Source organism: Chlamydotis macqueenii, chromosome 1, assembly GCF_036417535.1.
Source record: "Chlamydotis macqueenii isolate bChlMac1 chromosome 1, bChlMac1.mat, whole genome shotgun sequence".
NCBI classification, from domain to species: Eukaryota; Metazoa; Chordata; class Aves; order Otidiformes; family Otididae; genus Chlamydotis; species Chlamydotis macqueenii.
The window spans coordinates 37,758,628-37,775,939 of NC_141556.1; the positions used below are offsets into that span (position 1 = coordinate 37,758,628).

The 17,312-nt window shown below is 39.3% G+C and overlaps 1 protein-coding gene across 1 annotated transcript in view; it reads right to left on the reverse strand.

Moving 5' to 3' along the window:
* GRIP1 (glutamate receptor interacting protein 1) overlaps positions 1–17,312 on the reverse strand; it is a 156,268-nt gene that overhangs the window by 79,443 nt on the left and 59,513 nt on the right. Inside the window, exons 4-5 of the mRNA XM_086739948.1 lie at positions 4,270–4,405; positions 3,183–3,328 (exon numbers count right to left, since the gene is read on the reverse strand). Coding sequence (XP_086596074.1) covers positions 3,183–3,328; positions 4,270–4,405 — 282 coding nt within the window. The remainder of the gene's footprint in view (positions 1–3,182; positions 3,329–4,269; positions 4,406–17,312) is intronic.

A 17,312-nucleotide genomic window follows, 5' to 3' on the forward strand; every position in this document is an offset into this window, starting at 1 on the left:
TGTGGCATAATTTATCTTTTCTTATAGTTAAATGAGAGAGCTAGAAAAGATGGAAATACACAGTCAGACCCAAAATTGAAAAATTAAATTCTTAAAGCTACCTATGGAGTTGGTTGTTCCGTCATGAAAACATTTATTTGTATCGCTTGAAGTCCAGAAAGTTGAGATTTTTATGGTGTATCTCTAATCTTAGATTGCAAGATTAAGATGAAAAAATTATTTTGTATGAAAAGGATTTGTTATTTTTTTCCATTTTCGAAATATAACTTGCTCCCTCATCACTGGTAAGTGAGTAGAAAAATCTTTCACTTCTCTGTGAGCATTAGGGGAGTGGTGCACAGCTGGGTTAGGAGGTGAGATGACTAACGCACAGACCAACACATTTGGGTGTGATAATCCACTTTACAGAGATTTGAAACCACTGCCATAAAGTGACGAACAGCCAGTTTACTATTAGCTTTTACAGGAAAAACTTTGGCAGGGTGTAGGAACTCCCTGGAAAAAGGGACAGGCAAAGGAAAAAGGACACTAGGCAAAATCACATGTGCATACTTCCCATCTTTCAGTAAGATACTGTAAACAGCGCAACACACATAAAGTTTAAAAAGAAAAATCCGCTATAAAATAAATGATCTGTGAGCACAAGAACTAATGAAAATGTATGTCCTTGAATGCTCCTGCCTGCAATGACCAGAGTTTCCCCGTCCTCCGTTAGGACACCCTGAGGGGCAATGCACACCACAGGCTGCACAGCCGGTGGAGCATGTGCTGCTGGCCATGAGAGGCCCCGAGAGGTGGTGTACCCTCATTGCTGCACACCCTTCTGAGGGCTCCTCTGCTCGGGGACTCGCTCAAGTATCTATTTCCATGAAGGGTACCGTAATGTACTTTTCTTTTGGAGTCTTTCAACCCCCTGTTAAAAAAGTTACTGCAGAGAATCAAAAGAACAACTCAGTGAAATCACATAAATGATTTCCTTACAAAACCAGGTGAAAGATGGTCTTTCAAAGCATTGCTTTGCATTGCAATAACTCCTGCTACAGCTTGAAGATCAAGACCATATTACTGATGTCCATGTCATTGGTTCCCTTCCAGCTAGAAACATTTTACTGCCTGAAAAGGACCGAACTACGGGGAGGAGAAGACAACTCTTGCCTTCATTCCTATCAACTGAAAGTGGCCCAGCATGTAGCTCAAGCTGAATCCATGCTTCCTCATCTGCTTGGTGTGGCTTGTAACCTCCACTGGGGATACGTGAAGCCTGTAGTTCAACAGCGAGGAACGGCACGCAGCGTCCTTCCACTTGGACAACAACCATTCGGGTGGCTGTCCTTCCACCCCAGTCACAGCCTGGGAGGGGAAAGAAGTCCTTAACCTCTAGCAACGACAAAAGGCAGATGCAAGACAGGCACAGCCCACGTTCCAATTTGAAATGTTGAGGTGGCTCATGCTGAAAACAGCAGCTGGATGCTCCTGCTGTGAACACTGCCAGACAGGGAAGAAAGCACTAGGGAGAGCGGGATTACTAGTGCTCAACCAGATTTAATCCATCATTATTAAAGTACTGATGTTTCCCCACTCTGAAACCATGATAGTCCTCTCTCTGAGGGGGCAACCGTGAGAACAACAGTAGAATTTCATTATGTATGGGGCAGGAAAGAAGGTGCCAGGACTTCACCACGTGACCTACTGGAAAACTTCTGTGTATAATGGAGGCACTGTGTTTAGCTCGTTCACTAGAAGTTAATGCGAACAACTAGACTGCTCATTATCTCCAACTTTATTACCCCTGCTTTTATGAAAGAGTCAGAAATTCCAAGGACTTAAAGAAAATGTAACGATTGCTACTGTAATTTAGCACATCAAAATCCTGTATCAGTGGACAAGAGTGGCACATATGCCAAAAGAGGATGAAATGGAAGGAAGTTGACTTGAATAAGTGCAAAACAATGCTCCCGAAACAACTACATCTCCAGCAAAATAATTCTGAACTCAGCTGACTTCATTAACTCAAATACTGTGGTTTTGACCATGAAGTTCCCTTACCACAAGTGAACACTAATTAACAGAGAACGTTCCAAACATATTAAAGTGGATGTCAGGAGGTCATAAAAGCAACCAAATATGTAATTAACTCTCCAGCTGCTAGAAAGCAGTGGGAAGTTCATCCCCTTCTGAGCACCAAAGAGAGTGATGGATTTTTTGGCATCTATTGCGATGAAAGTCTTTATTGAAGGAGACAAGAGCTTCCTAGCTGGCTCTGCGGGTTTTTCTGTCCGAACACCAGCAAATCCTATCTTCTTCCCTCCACTGAGCAGCATGAAGGAGCACATACTCTTTTAAAGGTGTGGCTGGTGCAACCCCCTTGGTACAAGGCAGTCACCCACCACTCACTCCTTCCACTGGACCACTTAAGGTCCCAGGTTCCCAACTCATCATAACTCTAGCTTTCACTTCACACCTGACAGCCTCAGTTCTCACTGATTTTCTCCTACAGACATAAACACAAAAAGAAAAAGCAAAGGAGAGGCAAGGAAGATGTTCAGTAGTACTCTGTGACTTCCATGTCAGCATAAACTTGTATTTTGAAGACAATCCTGCTCAGCAAGAAGGCCTTGTTTCAGTCACACAATTCTTGCAGGCTTATGTATCCCCATAGCCTACCCCACTGGGTCTTCTGCTCTAGAAATGAGGTGTTGCATAAAAGTGATGTCAGAGAAGACTGGCAAAGTCTCAAAGTATCTTGTTTATCTGGGAGAGCGGGAAGGTGCTGCAAGTGAAGAAAAGGAAGGAAAAGGCAGAGGCAGAACTCTCAGATATTCATTGGTCTCATGTCAGAAGATCTTACTATGACAAGAAGGATTCTCTTGCCCTGTAATCTATTTAATCTAATTCCCAGTATTCAAAACTGTAAACAAACAAAGAAAAAAAAAATAGTGGAAGCTGACAACTCTGCTCTGCCATTGGCTGGATTTACGCTCCTAAAACATCTGAACATCTCTGAGAGCTTCCCTTGTACTGCTAGTTCTTTCATACTGCTTCCACGCTCCGCAATATGACAGGGGGAAAAAAAAAAGAAAACAATCACAATCAAAAATGAAAATCACCAGCCATGCTCATCTCACTACTGACAACATGTCTGCTATTCTGCATTGTTTTCAGTTTGCTCCGATATTACTTACAGACTGGAGGCAGCTCATACTCCACTTCTAAAACAACCCTCTCGCCAACGTTCTTCAGCAGGCTGATGATCTCATCATGGCGAAATTTGGTCAAGTTGATTCCATTCACAGATTTGATGTAGTCACCCACATCCAGCTGGTCACTCCTAGGAAAAAGTACATATTCCTTTGTTAAGGACAGACCTGCTGGCCCAAAATACCTAAAAATTACTGTATAGTGACAGTAAGAAATATTTTTCTATTCTTCTAGATTAAAAAAAAAGTTTATTTTTCAAACAGAAAGTGGCATTTTAAGAGCTTAATCTAGTGTAGCTTGTTAAATATTAAAAGAACATTGTTGCATTATTAATTTCTGATGTACAAACCAGCTGTACAATAAAGGAGTTATATGATTTGACTGGTTTGGGCATAGGATCCGGAAAATCGTCTTCTTCGTGCCCTCATCTTTCTCTCTCTCTTTGGGAAGTGTCTAAACCTAATTTTTTTGGACAACAGTTGCCTTCACAGCTAATATCACAGTTACAGGAGATAGGCTAGAGCCCAAAAGCATATGATCTGCTCAGTTACTTGGAATGATTTAGCTTAATCTTGATCTTTTGACTTGTTTCACTCATGAATAACAGCATTTTTGTTTCCTCTGTAACAGTAAGCAAAGTAGCTATGACTCTAGACTCCTCTTAATCTTAAAACCAGTTGATTAATAGTTTTTTTTTTTAATAAATTATAGTAGCACTATGGTTAGGTTTTCCATTTTATTTTTTCCCCATCAGTGTTTTATGCTTTCTCTCTCAAGTTTTTGTTTAAGCACAAAAAAAACAGAGAAAAAGAATGTATACAATTTAGAAGAAACTTAATTAGTCTCATGACAACTTTCAAATATCTCATTGGTATTTCTTGTTTTTGTCAAAGTAGCCTTGAGGGAAGAAGGGGACCAGCTGCTGCCGATTCTCTCCAAGCTTCTCTGGTCTGATGGGCTGTCATTATAGATGCATCTAGTCACATATCTGTTAGTGACCTTTCTGATGCAGTATGTATTTCTGAAGCAATCATATCTTATAATGCATTTTGTGGCTTGAGATGTGGTTACCTAGCAGCGATTCCTCCTTGACGAAGGTTAGACACTCTTGGTTTCCCATCCTTGTCGATTCCACCCGATACTGTAAGCCCTAGGGTGGTGCCTTCTTTTTTCATTAATTCAACTATTGTTGAGCCCTTGAACTCCTCTGTTGAAATAAAATTATTAGCATTATTAAAATTTAAGTGGTAACACAGATGTTGCCTTTCTAAAATGTCATCTACTTCCCAAGAAAATCGTTGTGTATGTTAATAAGAAATAATGTGTACATCTGGAGATTTTTTATGATACAATTCACAAGTTCTGTCTGCACTGCTCTGCATATAGACAAATCTGAGACATATGTTCTGTAAAAGGTTATTAAGAACTACACCAATGTGCTGGTACACTATACAGAACCAATAAACACAAAGTCTGGCAACACAACTACAGGTAGTTGTTTCACATTTTTAAAAAGCTATCTTTTCTCATTTTCTGCTTTCTCCCTCTGAACCCTGTGTTTTATAAAATACTTCAACTATTAACTAAATAGAAGAGTAAAAGACACAATGATATAACAGTACTAGAAAATTTTAGATCCAGACGCACTTTGAGGCCACTAGTAGATGTCAGTGTTAATCAAAACAATTGAACATAACAAGAATTCAGATGGAGTTTGAATGTATCAGATCGTAACAGCTTTATTCCTTATTCTAACACAAATAGATCTCCACTGTAACTCTGTGAAATCTCCACAGAACAGGTATAAAGCAAGTGAAGGGCTTTCATGGTTACAGTTGAATATAAAATTTCCCTCACATGCTGTCTAGGACACCTTCTCCAGTTTGCCCATTTAGCATTCTTGGAAAATACTAAGCTAACCCCGTAGACCTCAACAAATGCAAGTCACCTGCAACGGAAAGCCTCAAGCTCTCAAAAAGAGATGTCCTCATTGCACATTGCTGGACAAGGCAATCTACATATATACAGTTCCAGCAGAGCTGCAACTGTTTGGAAAGCCATGAAGCAATCATACATCGTGTCCAGTGTTTCCAGTCAGAGAAGACCTCTTAAAACCACCAGCTGTTGAGATATTCTGGTAAAAATGCATGAAGTCCTAAAGATCACCCAGATGAGTGATCATCCAGATGAGAGATCATCCATCTCTCTAGTCATTTCCATATGACTGAGAAGATGACCTAATACATCTTGACTTCAGGATGAAGAGCAACTGCCCTGAATGAGAATTGCCAAACCTGAGCAACACAGAGGTAATGGTGGCAGGCAGAGGAAAACATTCAGAAGAGCCTCCAGCTCCAGTGAATTATTCTGTAAACCTTGATAGTACTTCTAATAAGGTTAACTGCTGCATCTTTTGCAGATACAGCATCATCCTATGCAATGCTCCTGCTCCTTTCTAGGTCTCTGACAGGCTCTTCTTTCAATTCTGGTTGGTGATGACCTCACTTCAGTTATTCACACTTTTACCATTTCACAGCAGCACGACTTAAGTGCTTGGGCAAGAATTCTCCTATGCATATAAAGCTTCTGCTAAGACAAAATTCTGCAGTGCATTCAGTCAGTAGCATGGGCTGTTGAAATGAGTGTTTAAAAAGTGGAAGGTGTATATTTGTAAAAAGATAAGATTACAAGAGACTGTGGGACTGCTCAAATCGTATCTCTATCCAGTTAGAAGCAGACAGTAGCACAGCTACCTGGTGCGTTCTCCAACTTGGCTGACATCAAACCATCATTTGGCATAATTTGGAAGCTATTGACCTTACAAAATGTTTGCTCACATCTGGCCTTTTTGACAGTTCAGAAAGAACAGATGTGATTACCTGCATCTGAACATGTAGACATGTTGCATAGCTGTAGGAGACGCAATGGATCAAAATGCTGCTTTCAGTTTTATAAAAACCTGCAAGTATTCATAATGATTACAAGAGTTAGTCACGGTAGTTACTGCAACCAAAAATACTGTACATTTGCACCCATGACGCAACCTCAGGTGCTTGGCTGGTGTGCCACAAATGTTAATTCAGGGTTTACTTGATCATGAAATCTGGAGTCAAAAGGAAAATTCCCCTCTCAACTTGACCTCCCAAACTGAATCCTTCATTTGTACTTCTCAGTAGTATAATCTGGTTCTCAGGACCACCCAAGATTTTTTTTTAACAAATACTTTGTCAGAACGTGTATACAGAACAACAACAACAACAACACACTGCGCATGCCTAATCCTTTGCCATAGCATAATACCGCGTTTTGATCTTTTACATAGGTTTTGAGGTTGCAATCCAATGCTGGGAATTACTCTGCTCCTTGAAGTGACATGTGGAACAGATGACACATGCAGTGTTTTAAGCTAGCAAATGATTACACAGTTCCCTGCAAATACTGGCATGGAAATTAATGACCAGGCTTGCTCTATTTTACCATCTACTCTGAGAAGCTTCTGTATTCTGCTGCCAACAGAACAGAGACCTCTAAACACTCTTCCTTGGTAGGCAGGAGGGAAAGATGCACCACTGTAAGGGAGTGGTGGTGCGAAAGGCTCACTGTTACCTGACAGGTAAGGTCATCTGAGAGGATGCAACAGTTTCATTAGGTTTGCACCTCTGAAAGATTTTATAGCTTGTGTTGTTTGCAATCATAGCGGATAGAAATTAAACTACCTAAGCTGGTTTTGCTTATAAGAGACTGTTATCCCTCGAAGTGCCCTGAACCAGGCCCATTTGATAGCCCAATCTCTCCATTTTTCATCTTTGCTTTCTTAAATCGTACATGATTACTGTTCTTATAATGCTATATATCACATGTTTACTCATCCGCATTGCTTTGACATTATTAGTACAGACTAATCCCACCGGCGTATTATCAAAATGCCCAATATCAGAACAAACCTGGGACTTCATTTCCAATCCAACAAGCAACCGCATCTGTACAACCTGTTCTCCAACTAATTCAAGGTCAGTCTCTATTCTCTTGTTAACAATGCTATGTTACTCTTTGTGGTTTAAAAATCAAACTGTTCCATGTACCAGCTCACTCATAATTCATTATTTACGCCAACCAGCAAGCTCCTAATTAGTTAGAAATCTCCAGAGTCTGTTGTTTCCTACATGTACTCCCACATTGCTAATAATAATAGCATATCCAGCATTGGAAGGGAAGGTAAAGGAGTTATTTCCACATTTCTTATAATTTATGGGTAAACAAGGAATTGAATTTAAAGTCTTTTGCTCAGTGCTGAACTGAATATAGAACATGAGCTTAAGAAATGTCTTCTTACTCTATAACAGTTTATGAAGTATCAAATACCAGAACACCATTCCTGCAGGACAGCTCTGTGATATGAACCAAATGAATTATTCTAAAATGAAATCATGTAGAGAAAAGATGGTTCCATGTCTATAAAAAGCCCAAATCAGTACTGTTTTACACTTAGTTGGAGAAATGCACTTGAGAACTTCTTCCCCTCCCACCACTAACAACTCCAGCAGCACTCAGCTAAACACAACTCACACCGGGTCCTCTCCTCCCTCGGCCTGGGGAGGATTTCGGGACTGCCCTGGGACCTCCATTACTTCCTGCTGCTGCAGGGGCGATCGTGGGTACATGCCTGTCCATGCTGTACCAGTCGCTCTACAGCTTTGCTGGAATCCACCAACCTCCAGTACAGGGCTTAGGAATCCTGCTGAAAACTGGAGATGGGCTCAGCAAGGGGAGTGCAAAGATGCATACCTGTACACCTATGCAGAGGTAAGAAAAGAAAGGTTCTTGTCCAGAGAGCTTAGTTTGGCTCTCCAGTCCTGTACGGTGGAGCATACATAGCAGCTGAACTCTGAAGAAAACATTAAACTGTTGCTGTTTCCTCTTAGGCTCGCCACTGCAATACCGTAGTCGTGTGTGCCTGATGTGGAGCAGGGTCAGTTGGTGAAACAAGACTTATGATCTGCCCTGTAACCAGAAGACTACAGGCACACTCAAACTGCAGAAGAAAGCTTAAAAGATAAGCAGGTGCTCAAATACAAGACTGGGTAAATCTTACCATAAGAAGAAGAATAAATCTAACTTGCAGGTAAGTAAAATACAAGAAACACCACGCCAAATTAGTATTTCTTCAAGGAAAATAGTATCATGATAAAGCTTCTAGAATTTTAGACGTAATCAGACTTTTTGCAATTTTCTACCTTTTGATGTACATAAATAACATGTTACAATGAATGAAAGCAAGGAAAATAAATTGACTCATGAGATTTCTGAGCCTGGAATATATTCACTTCTTCAAGAAGAAAATTAAATACTACAGAAGAGATTTTTTTTTCACAGAACAACATTTGAAAGCTGGGAGAACTGTTAATCAAAAATTTTAGTATCTATTTTCTATATTCCTACAATTTTATATCTTAATTAAATATTAGAGTAAAACCGAAAAAAATTTGCCTTAAATCCACCTAGTGAATTAGTTTGTTCAGTGCAGCCGGGACAAAGCATAAATGGAACTTAACCTAAAAAAGTAAAAAAATACCTGCTGTTATTGATCGTTTCCTACCAAAATACATACATAATCAATAAGTAAGTAATTGTAAGTCTGTTGAAAATACAGTCAATGCTTTCCTTGTATGGATTTTCCCTGTATGTCAGCAAAAATTCTGCAGAGGAAACATTTTGCTTTACATTCCAGTAGGCATCTCATGGCTTAATAAGAAATCACATAAAGATAAGTCAATTCTTAAGAAACGGATAGCAGTTTGTTATACTGGGGACATCACATCTCCTCAATGTTTCAAGTCCTGAGGGTAGGTGTATTTCTCTGAGTGTGACAAGAGAGATGTCAAGAGATGATGAACGCTCCATTCCTCGTTGCCCTTTTCCTGACTGGCTGTCACTAACTCTTAAAACACCTAAATTTTTATTAAAAACAAGCAAACAAAACCACATTGGTGAAGAGAATCTGAAAACATGAAGCTGACCTTAAGCTACTCTGTGTCGCCTCCTCCAGGCTGCGGAGGGATGATCCCCAAACCAGTACTAATTCAGAACCCAGTAGCCCACAGCAGAAGACAAACTGGTATGAGGTCCATCAGAGTACATCTACAAGGCACAACACACTGCAGTTACCAACAGGACTGTAAATTTAGAACAACGCCAATGCAGGTTGCCTTGGGTCAGTGGCCGGGCTAATGCGACTCTGATAACTTGGATAAATGTAGTAAAGCCAAAATGTTGTACCATTCTCAGTGAAAGCAAGGGAGATGGGTAAAGCTCAGGCACCTGCAAAAAATCCTGCCTAAAATAGACTCAGTTTATACCAATAGCTGTAAGAGCATCTACAAGGTGACTTTGCCACTGCAGAAATACTATCTAAAAACCAAACACCTTCCACCAGTGCTTATAAACTGGTAAAAGTCCAACTGTTCCCTGGCATAGGCATGACATAGAAAAGCAAATAATGACATTTAATGATCAACCACAGGCTGTGATACACAGGACATGATCACATAACTCACATAAACACCAGGCCTGCAGGACACGGTAGCACAGCCCACATATGGGCTGGTTGGTTTCCTGCCTAAAAAGAGCTTAACTCTTGCGCTACTTGGTTTTGAGTAAGTTTTTCATATTCTAAGGCACAGAAACAGACACCTCGTCAGCCAACTCTCTCTAAAACAAAACTCAGGCATACAACAGGGTGGTCTTAAATTTAGTATCAAACATAAGCATTACATTTGAAACTCTGTTTATAACTAAAAGATTAGAAATTAATATAAATATGCCAAACCTGAAATCAAATAACCAACAACTGAAAGCCAGTAACAGATGAAAAATGCCTCTTTACTCTCAATGACAAGAACCTTATCAACTTCTTCGCAAAAGAGTATTGGAAGAAGCATCCATATGCTATGGTTACCAACACATCATAGCAACTTCAGTAACTACATTTCAGGAGTGAAATGTTTAGCAGGACTGTACGAGTAAAAAGCCTTTCTACAAAAACAACCGCTCTTTGTGAGTGTGATAGAGAAAAACCTACAATCTTATGGAGGAATAAAAGGAATGCAACCAGTAAGGAGATATGCAAAAACAATTTCATTTTCATTCCATCTAGTTCTGGATTGTGTGGAGGAGTCCAACGGTGTGGTAGGGCAAAATCACAGCCACTGAGAAAATGTTCAAAATTGCCATGTTCTTATTTTTAAGGTATCTTTCTGAAATTTTTTGCTTATATGCCTCCTGTTTTCTTAGTTTGTGTAGATGTCCATAAAGGTGAAACGTAATGCAATGCAGAACTTCTATGCAGAAGGAAATTGAAAACATACAAGACTACAGTTTTATAATCCTCTATTACAGGTAAAGAATCAAATTACAAGCTTGATTTCTAATAAGTATATTGAAGAACTATTGACATATTTTAACTAAAATGGATTTAGAAAGTAAGATACATTTCAACTTTAAGAGCCAAAAATAACAGAATTACTATTCATAATCCCTGAGCAAATCTTGGCAGAGAAATTCAATTAGAGGAAAAAACTATTAATAACATTATAAAACATTAAAACATATGGATTCAGTAAATATGAATACTTTAGTATATTACTGTAAGAATATGCAGATGTAGTGGAATCACAACAACACTTTTTTTTTTTTTTTTTGCATTATTACCTACAAAACAGGTAGTGTGATGTACCACACTGCAACATGGTCAGCATACAGATGGAATGTAAACTACAAACTTGCTCAATGATGTAGTCTAGTTAAAGCACATTTATTCCTTGAGCTAGCTGTGGAGTTCTAGCATTTTCATCGATGGCTTTCTTTGGGAGGGTATCTACAGTCATTCTTTGTGAGAGTAACTACATTATCCATTGATCACAATCTGCATGCTTGAACATTTGCAATGATCAACTTCCTTATCTTCAGATAAGGACCCATTCCACCTTGAGGCACTTGGTAGGTTTCAGTAAGTTCAAGGACTTTTCTGCTTCCAGATTATCTGTGGAGGCAGTCAAATTCCTGAACACGCATGGGGCCCACAGCAGCTCACTACACTGTCAAGGTGAAGCTTTCTGAAGCAAGAACTTTGGAAGGCAGGGCAAAACAAGCACAATAATGAATGACTTATTGGTCTCAACCTTCACAACCTTTTCAATAGACATTACAGGGCTCTCCAGAGCTCAAACCTCTTTGATCCCAGAAAATGTCATTTTTTTTTACTTGGGTAGGGAAATGGGTACTTTTGAGCTGGATCTTACATCCTTAGTTATCTCAAATTCGTATCTCCCACATAAAACAAGTGGCTCCTTTCGAAAATTTTGCTTCATGCTATAAACAACCAAGTCTCAAACTCATGAATGGCCCACGCACCAGTAGTGCCACCCTGAAAACCTCTGCATGTCTCTGCTAGACACTACTGATGAAGGGAGGAGAGAGATCTACGGCAACGTTAATCTTCTCTAGATTTCTGACTGAATTGGACGAGAGCTTCAGTAATCCTCCTCCCTTGCTAGTGGAAATCCTGCTGTGCAGAACAGCACAGAGCTTTGACACTTACATAGCCTGCTTATTTACAAAACTTCTTCCCATAATTCCATCAGATTCACTTCCAACTTCCTCTCCATTTCCTTTACTGAGAAATTAGTACCAGGAGAACTCTCGCTAATTAGCATTTATTTGTACTGAGGTGACACTATTCACAAAAGCGCAGCCTGACCGTTCCAGTTTCTGCAGTTGCCAAAATGGATCAGGCAGGATGGATTACAGGATTGATTGCATTTGTGCACTTCAAGGCAGGAAGGAACCACTGAGAACAATTATCTCCCCGATATCCTGAGTGACACAAGCAGAGAAACATGATATAGTGATATCCGCAGCTACAGATTATCCTTTAAAAAGATACCCAGTGTGGCTTTTAAAGCATCAGGTGATGGAAAATCTGCTACATGCGCAGGTGATTTCTATCTGAAGTGGAGAAGACAAGCCTTCAATCCCAAGACCTCGTTACATTACCACCATTACATTCAGGATCTCCCTGCAGATACAGAACTGTAACCTCTGATCAAATCACCTCTTAATCTTCTTTCTATTACAGATCAAGAACTGCTTGAATTGCTCAGGTTTTTGCCATTTAAGACATGTTTTGCAGCTTCTTCCACTGTTTCAACATCCTTTTGACCTGTGGCTACCAGCTATGTTTTAGCAATAGTGCCATTAGATCCCATTCTTCCATTTGAGATATCATTTATTTTTAGTAAACATACTCCGAGTTGCCTGTTGAGGTCTACAGTGGCTACATAATTTACCATTTTAGTTAATACAAAACATTGTATTAACTAAACATCAGTTTTCCTTTTTAAGACATGGAGCTGAGATCATGAGTATCATGGCTAAACTGAAGCAGAAAGGATCAGAAAATAATGTAGTAACGGTGTCACTCCTTTTTAGATAAACTATTGCGCAGGCATTGAAATAATGGAGGGTGAATTTTCAAATATATATTATGACAACTGAAATTTGGAGGAATGGGCTAGTAGAACTTTTCCTAGTACTTGGATTAAGGAGTAGATATGGTAAGTTTTTAGGGGTCTTTTTTTTTTTTTTTTTAAGAATATACACAGTATTTATCAAAATCTCTGTGTGGAAGACTAGATAACCCTTGGAAAAATGAGAATGAATGAAAAAAAATGAATGAAATGAATGAGAAAAACAGAAAATGAGAGTGAATACTTCTTACAGATTTTACCTTTTGTCCTTTGTGCTCAGTGACTGCTGGTACCTTTATGGTTTGCTTTTGCTCTCTACCTTCGCGGAAAACCAGAACCCAGAAATGCCACTTCTGGAAGATGGTAGTTCAAAAATAGGCTGAAAGAATGCATAGCTATGAATGTTTTAAAAAGTGATCTGATAATGACTCATTCTTTTTCTATACTTCAGTCTGATATGAAACTTAAGTTACAAAGGATAGCTTAGGGGTGAATTTAATGTGCAACAACACCTGACAAATAGGATGCACTGAATTTTTTTATTAGGTGTTTATAGTAGAAAAAAAATGCCTGTGACAAAAGGACCATTACCTTGCTCAATGTTCAGTATGAAGAAAAAAATACAGTTAAAGTCAAAGGAAAAAGCAGGGTTAAAGAACTACAACATAAGCTAGTGGCATCAGGAATAGTGATGACTTTAGATGGCAATACGCATTTAAAATCCACAAGGATTTACTATTTCTGTAAAAGAAGTTTACCAACAGGGGAAAAAAAAAAAAGGAAAAAAAGAAAAGGAATAATTCAGGCATTTCTCAGCTGCTAACCTGAGCTCTGTAACTCTCTAATCAATCTCTGTACTTACTCCCTAAGGTTTAATGTATGCATAATGAACTAATGGCAAAGAGGAATGAAGACAGATGCATTCATTTGCATGAACTAACTTATTATATAGTCAGGCTTGCTGAACAAATCACTGCAGCAAAACAGTAAAATGCACAGCTGCAAGAACGTACCTATGTGGTTCCTGTTGTCATACAAATTGCCAGCATATGCCACAGAATTAGCGCAGAAACTGAAACGGCCTCTTATAAGCACCTAGTAATATTGCACATGTTAGCCTGTGAGACAATAGGAACATTTTACCTCTTCAGGTCACTTCAGGAAGCTGTTGTCAGCGAAAATCTGAATGTGACATCAATGTAAGAGGCTTACATTATCCTGGAGCTGTTTCATCACCGTATGCCGCAGGAAAAAAAATACTCTCCTCCTTCAAACTCCAAAACGTGACACATGTTTCACAGCAAAGTTTTTTGCCTTTTCTTTCAACATTTCCTCTTACCCTCCAGAAACTTCAGGTGAAAAGGAACAAAGATGATTACACCTACCTGCCTCTCCAAAAACAGTAAGATACACTAGCTAGATATTCTGGTCCACGTCTACTTCAAACACACATCTTGTTCGCTGTGTCTACTGCAATGGCTTTCTCTCCTTTCAGGGACCAAGAGGTTAAGGCAGACAGGTAAGTGTCTCTATGAATTGAAGAAACAGCTAGTATCTTCAAACATATTGAAACAGATGAAGATTCAGCTAAATAGTACTACCTGAAGGCTACGATGAGATCTTTCATTTCAAGCAAAATGCAATGTGCAGAATCTCAACAAGGATGCAAATAGGGGAAACTGCTAACGCAACTCAAAGCACGCCTGTTTAAAATTCTTACTTATTTCAAAGTAAGATTGTCTGTGAAAAAGAGTTGTTACTTAATCAAGGCTGTTCTTAAACAGAAGCAAAGTGTTTGAGCACATTTTCAGGTTGCTGACTAGTACAAACAACTCACAAGACCTGTCCCTGTTTCTCTCCTCCTCTGCTGTTAAAGGATATACTGCCATTTTTTTTTTTAAAAAGGAAACATTTAAATTCTAAGTAATGTTAAGTTTACAAAATCACCTCAGGAACCTAACAGGCCTCTCTCAGTACAGAGGTCTCAGCACAGAGATATTCTATTATCATTTACAGTGCGATTTGCTAACCAGAACTAGAGGAAAAATTATGGGAAAAACTGCATTTTTACACTTGACATGGTTCCGGCTTGGTATAAAGCTTCTGAAAATTAAACAAACGAGCATTCTGAATTTTTTTTTTTGCTCCAGCTATACCAACATGTGGTGTTTTTGAAACGACATAAACTTCTGCTCCCTGTGACCTGTATCTTTCCGCTTCACTACTGCTTACACCGGGCTGTTTCCAGCTGTGTGCCATGCTACGGGCCCAGAAGCCTGGAAAGGTTGGAGTCCCCACACCAGAGTAGTTCATGTGCAGTTCAATTATCCTTCGTCACTGGATTTATGAACTACCCCAAGTTTAATAAATCACCACATTTCAGTTGAGGTCTGCATCACTGGGAAGTTTCCATCTAGATCAGGTACTGAGCATCTACATTTGCGATCCACTTCACCTGAAAAGACTGGTGTTCAAATCTTCTTTTTCTTTGTATTACTATGTTTTAAAATTGCTTTGAAAAATTGTGATAGGCTTAATCACGTGACTAAAGCAATCACAATGGCATAAACGATACATTGCTTGCCTGTCCCATGTATGATATCAAATGCATCAACCTGAACTAGCTGGATTTCTTAAGTCCCATTTTCAGTTGCTTTAATGCAAAAAAGAACCATGATATGAACTTTAGAAATACAAAAAAAACTAATCCCCTCCTTTGTTTTTCTGTAAAATCAACATTTTGACAGAAACAACAAACTGTTTCATCTGCTTCCTTTTAGCCCATTAGTTCCTGGCAAATAAAATGACCAGAGATCTGCTTACAGACTCAAATTTTACAGCTATAACTTCCAAAATCTTCGAGGATGTCACACCAGTCCTTAACTTGTATTGGATGCTCAGATTTAACAGTTTTTTTTTTTTTCCTAACTTACAGCCTATCCTATAGTTAGGGCATTGTGGTGGTTTAGCCCCGGTCATGACGTAGTTTCTTGCTCACCCTCCCCCTGCCCAGTGGGATGTGGGAGAGAAATTGGGAAGAAAGGAAAACTCGTGGGTTGAGATGAAGACAGTTTACTAGAATAGCAAAGCAAAATGACAATAACAACAAAATATAAGGACACTAAAATATACAAAATGAACAATGCACCACTTCTCACCACCCAATGTCCCAGTGACCAACACAGCCCTTCCTGAGTAGTGATCACAGAAACAAAACCGAGCAGCAAGCAAAGGAGCGAAAAAGGGGGGCAGCAAGGTAGAAAGAGTGATGCCAGTGAGCAAGAGAGAGGCAGAGGTGGATGTGGAATGTCTCTCCCATGGGCAAACTCCACCTATATACAGAGCATGATGTTTACAGCATGGAATACTCTCTTTGGCCAGTTTGGATCAATTATTCTGTCTGTCTCTCTCCCAGCTTCCTGCATCTGCACATTAGCGAGACCTGGAAAGCCAGACAGTGCCCTTCATCTCATTAGCAACAACTCATATCATCAGGGTGTTTATCAACATTCTTCACATACGAAATCCAAAACACACCTGCTACTGAGAGGAAAATTAAGTCCATCCCTGCCAAAACCAGGACAGGCGTACATATAAAGGAAACCATAAGGCAAACATGCAGACATGTTTAGCATTTCTGCTATTTTTTTTAATGTCACTTACCTTAGCACTGTTAATGGGAGTGTATCATACCAGTCTGAATGCACCTTATGGTGCTAAGATTTACACCAACAAAGAACATCTGGCACGGTAAGATCTGGTTTTACTCGTATGTACACAACAAACAGTTCATTAAAACAGGCAGAAATTAGCATCATCTATAGGCACAATTTTGAATTTCCTAAGATTAATTTCATACTCTTCACAGATGAGCAGGAGAAGCTGCTGATGGGATCTAATATTGCACAGAGCTATTCATCTAAAGTGGAGAATTTGGAATAATTACTAAGAGCAAATGTTTGTAGACAGGATCTACCTTAATTTCCAGAATTTAGCTTATTCTGAAGGTCACTTCCAAGATTTTTTTTTGACTGAAAATACATGGGAAAGGTGACTTTTGCCTAAACAAAACTATCCAATAAGCACATCTGCCCTAATTTTTTCTCAGCATTTGTAAATTATGGTCAGTTATTGTACGGATTTTTCTTCCAAGCTCACTCCGCATAAATGTCTGGCAGGTCCCACCCCAAAAGTCCTTTTCTACTAAAGGCAGATTTATATTAACAAAATGTCCCCAACATGACTATATAAACATGGATTTAATACCAAATCATCCGCCCAGAGATGAAGTCATAACAGGGGAAAAAAGAAGCCAAAATTTGTTACCTACTTGCTGAGCAAAACAAGAGACAGCACTTCTGTGCTGACATCACTTCGCCTGCCCTGAAGCTTTGCTCTTTTAGAAATACTGCAAAATTCACACTTCAAACCAACCCAGCCTCACCAGCAATATTTTCCAGGAACTATCTAGCTTATATATCTTACAAAACGCCTGTAATAAGAGTCTCTGCTCCAGATTTTCTTTCCCTTCTTGGTTTAGCAAAGTCTAGAGCAGGTGATCTTCAGACCATAACAGATCTGCACACCATC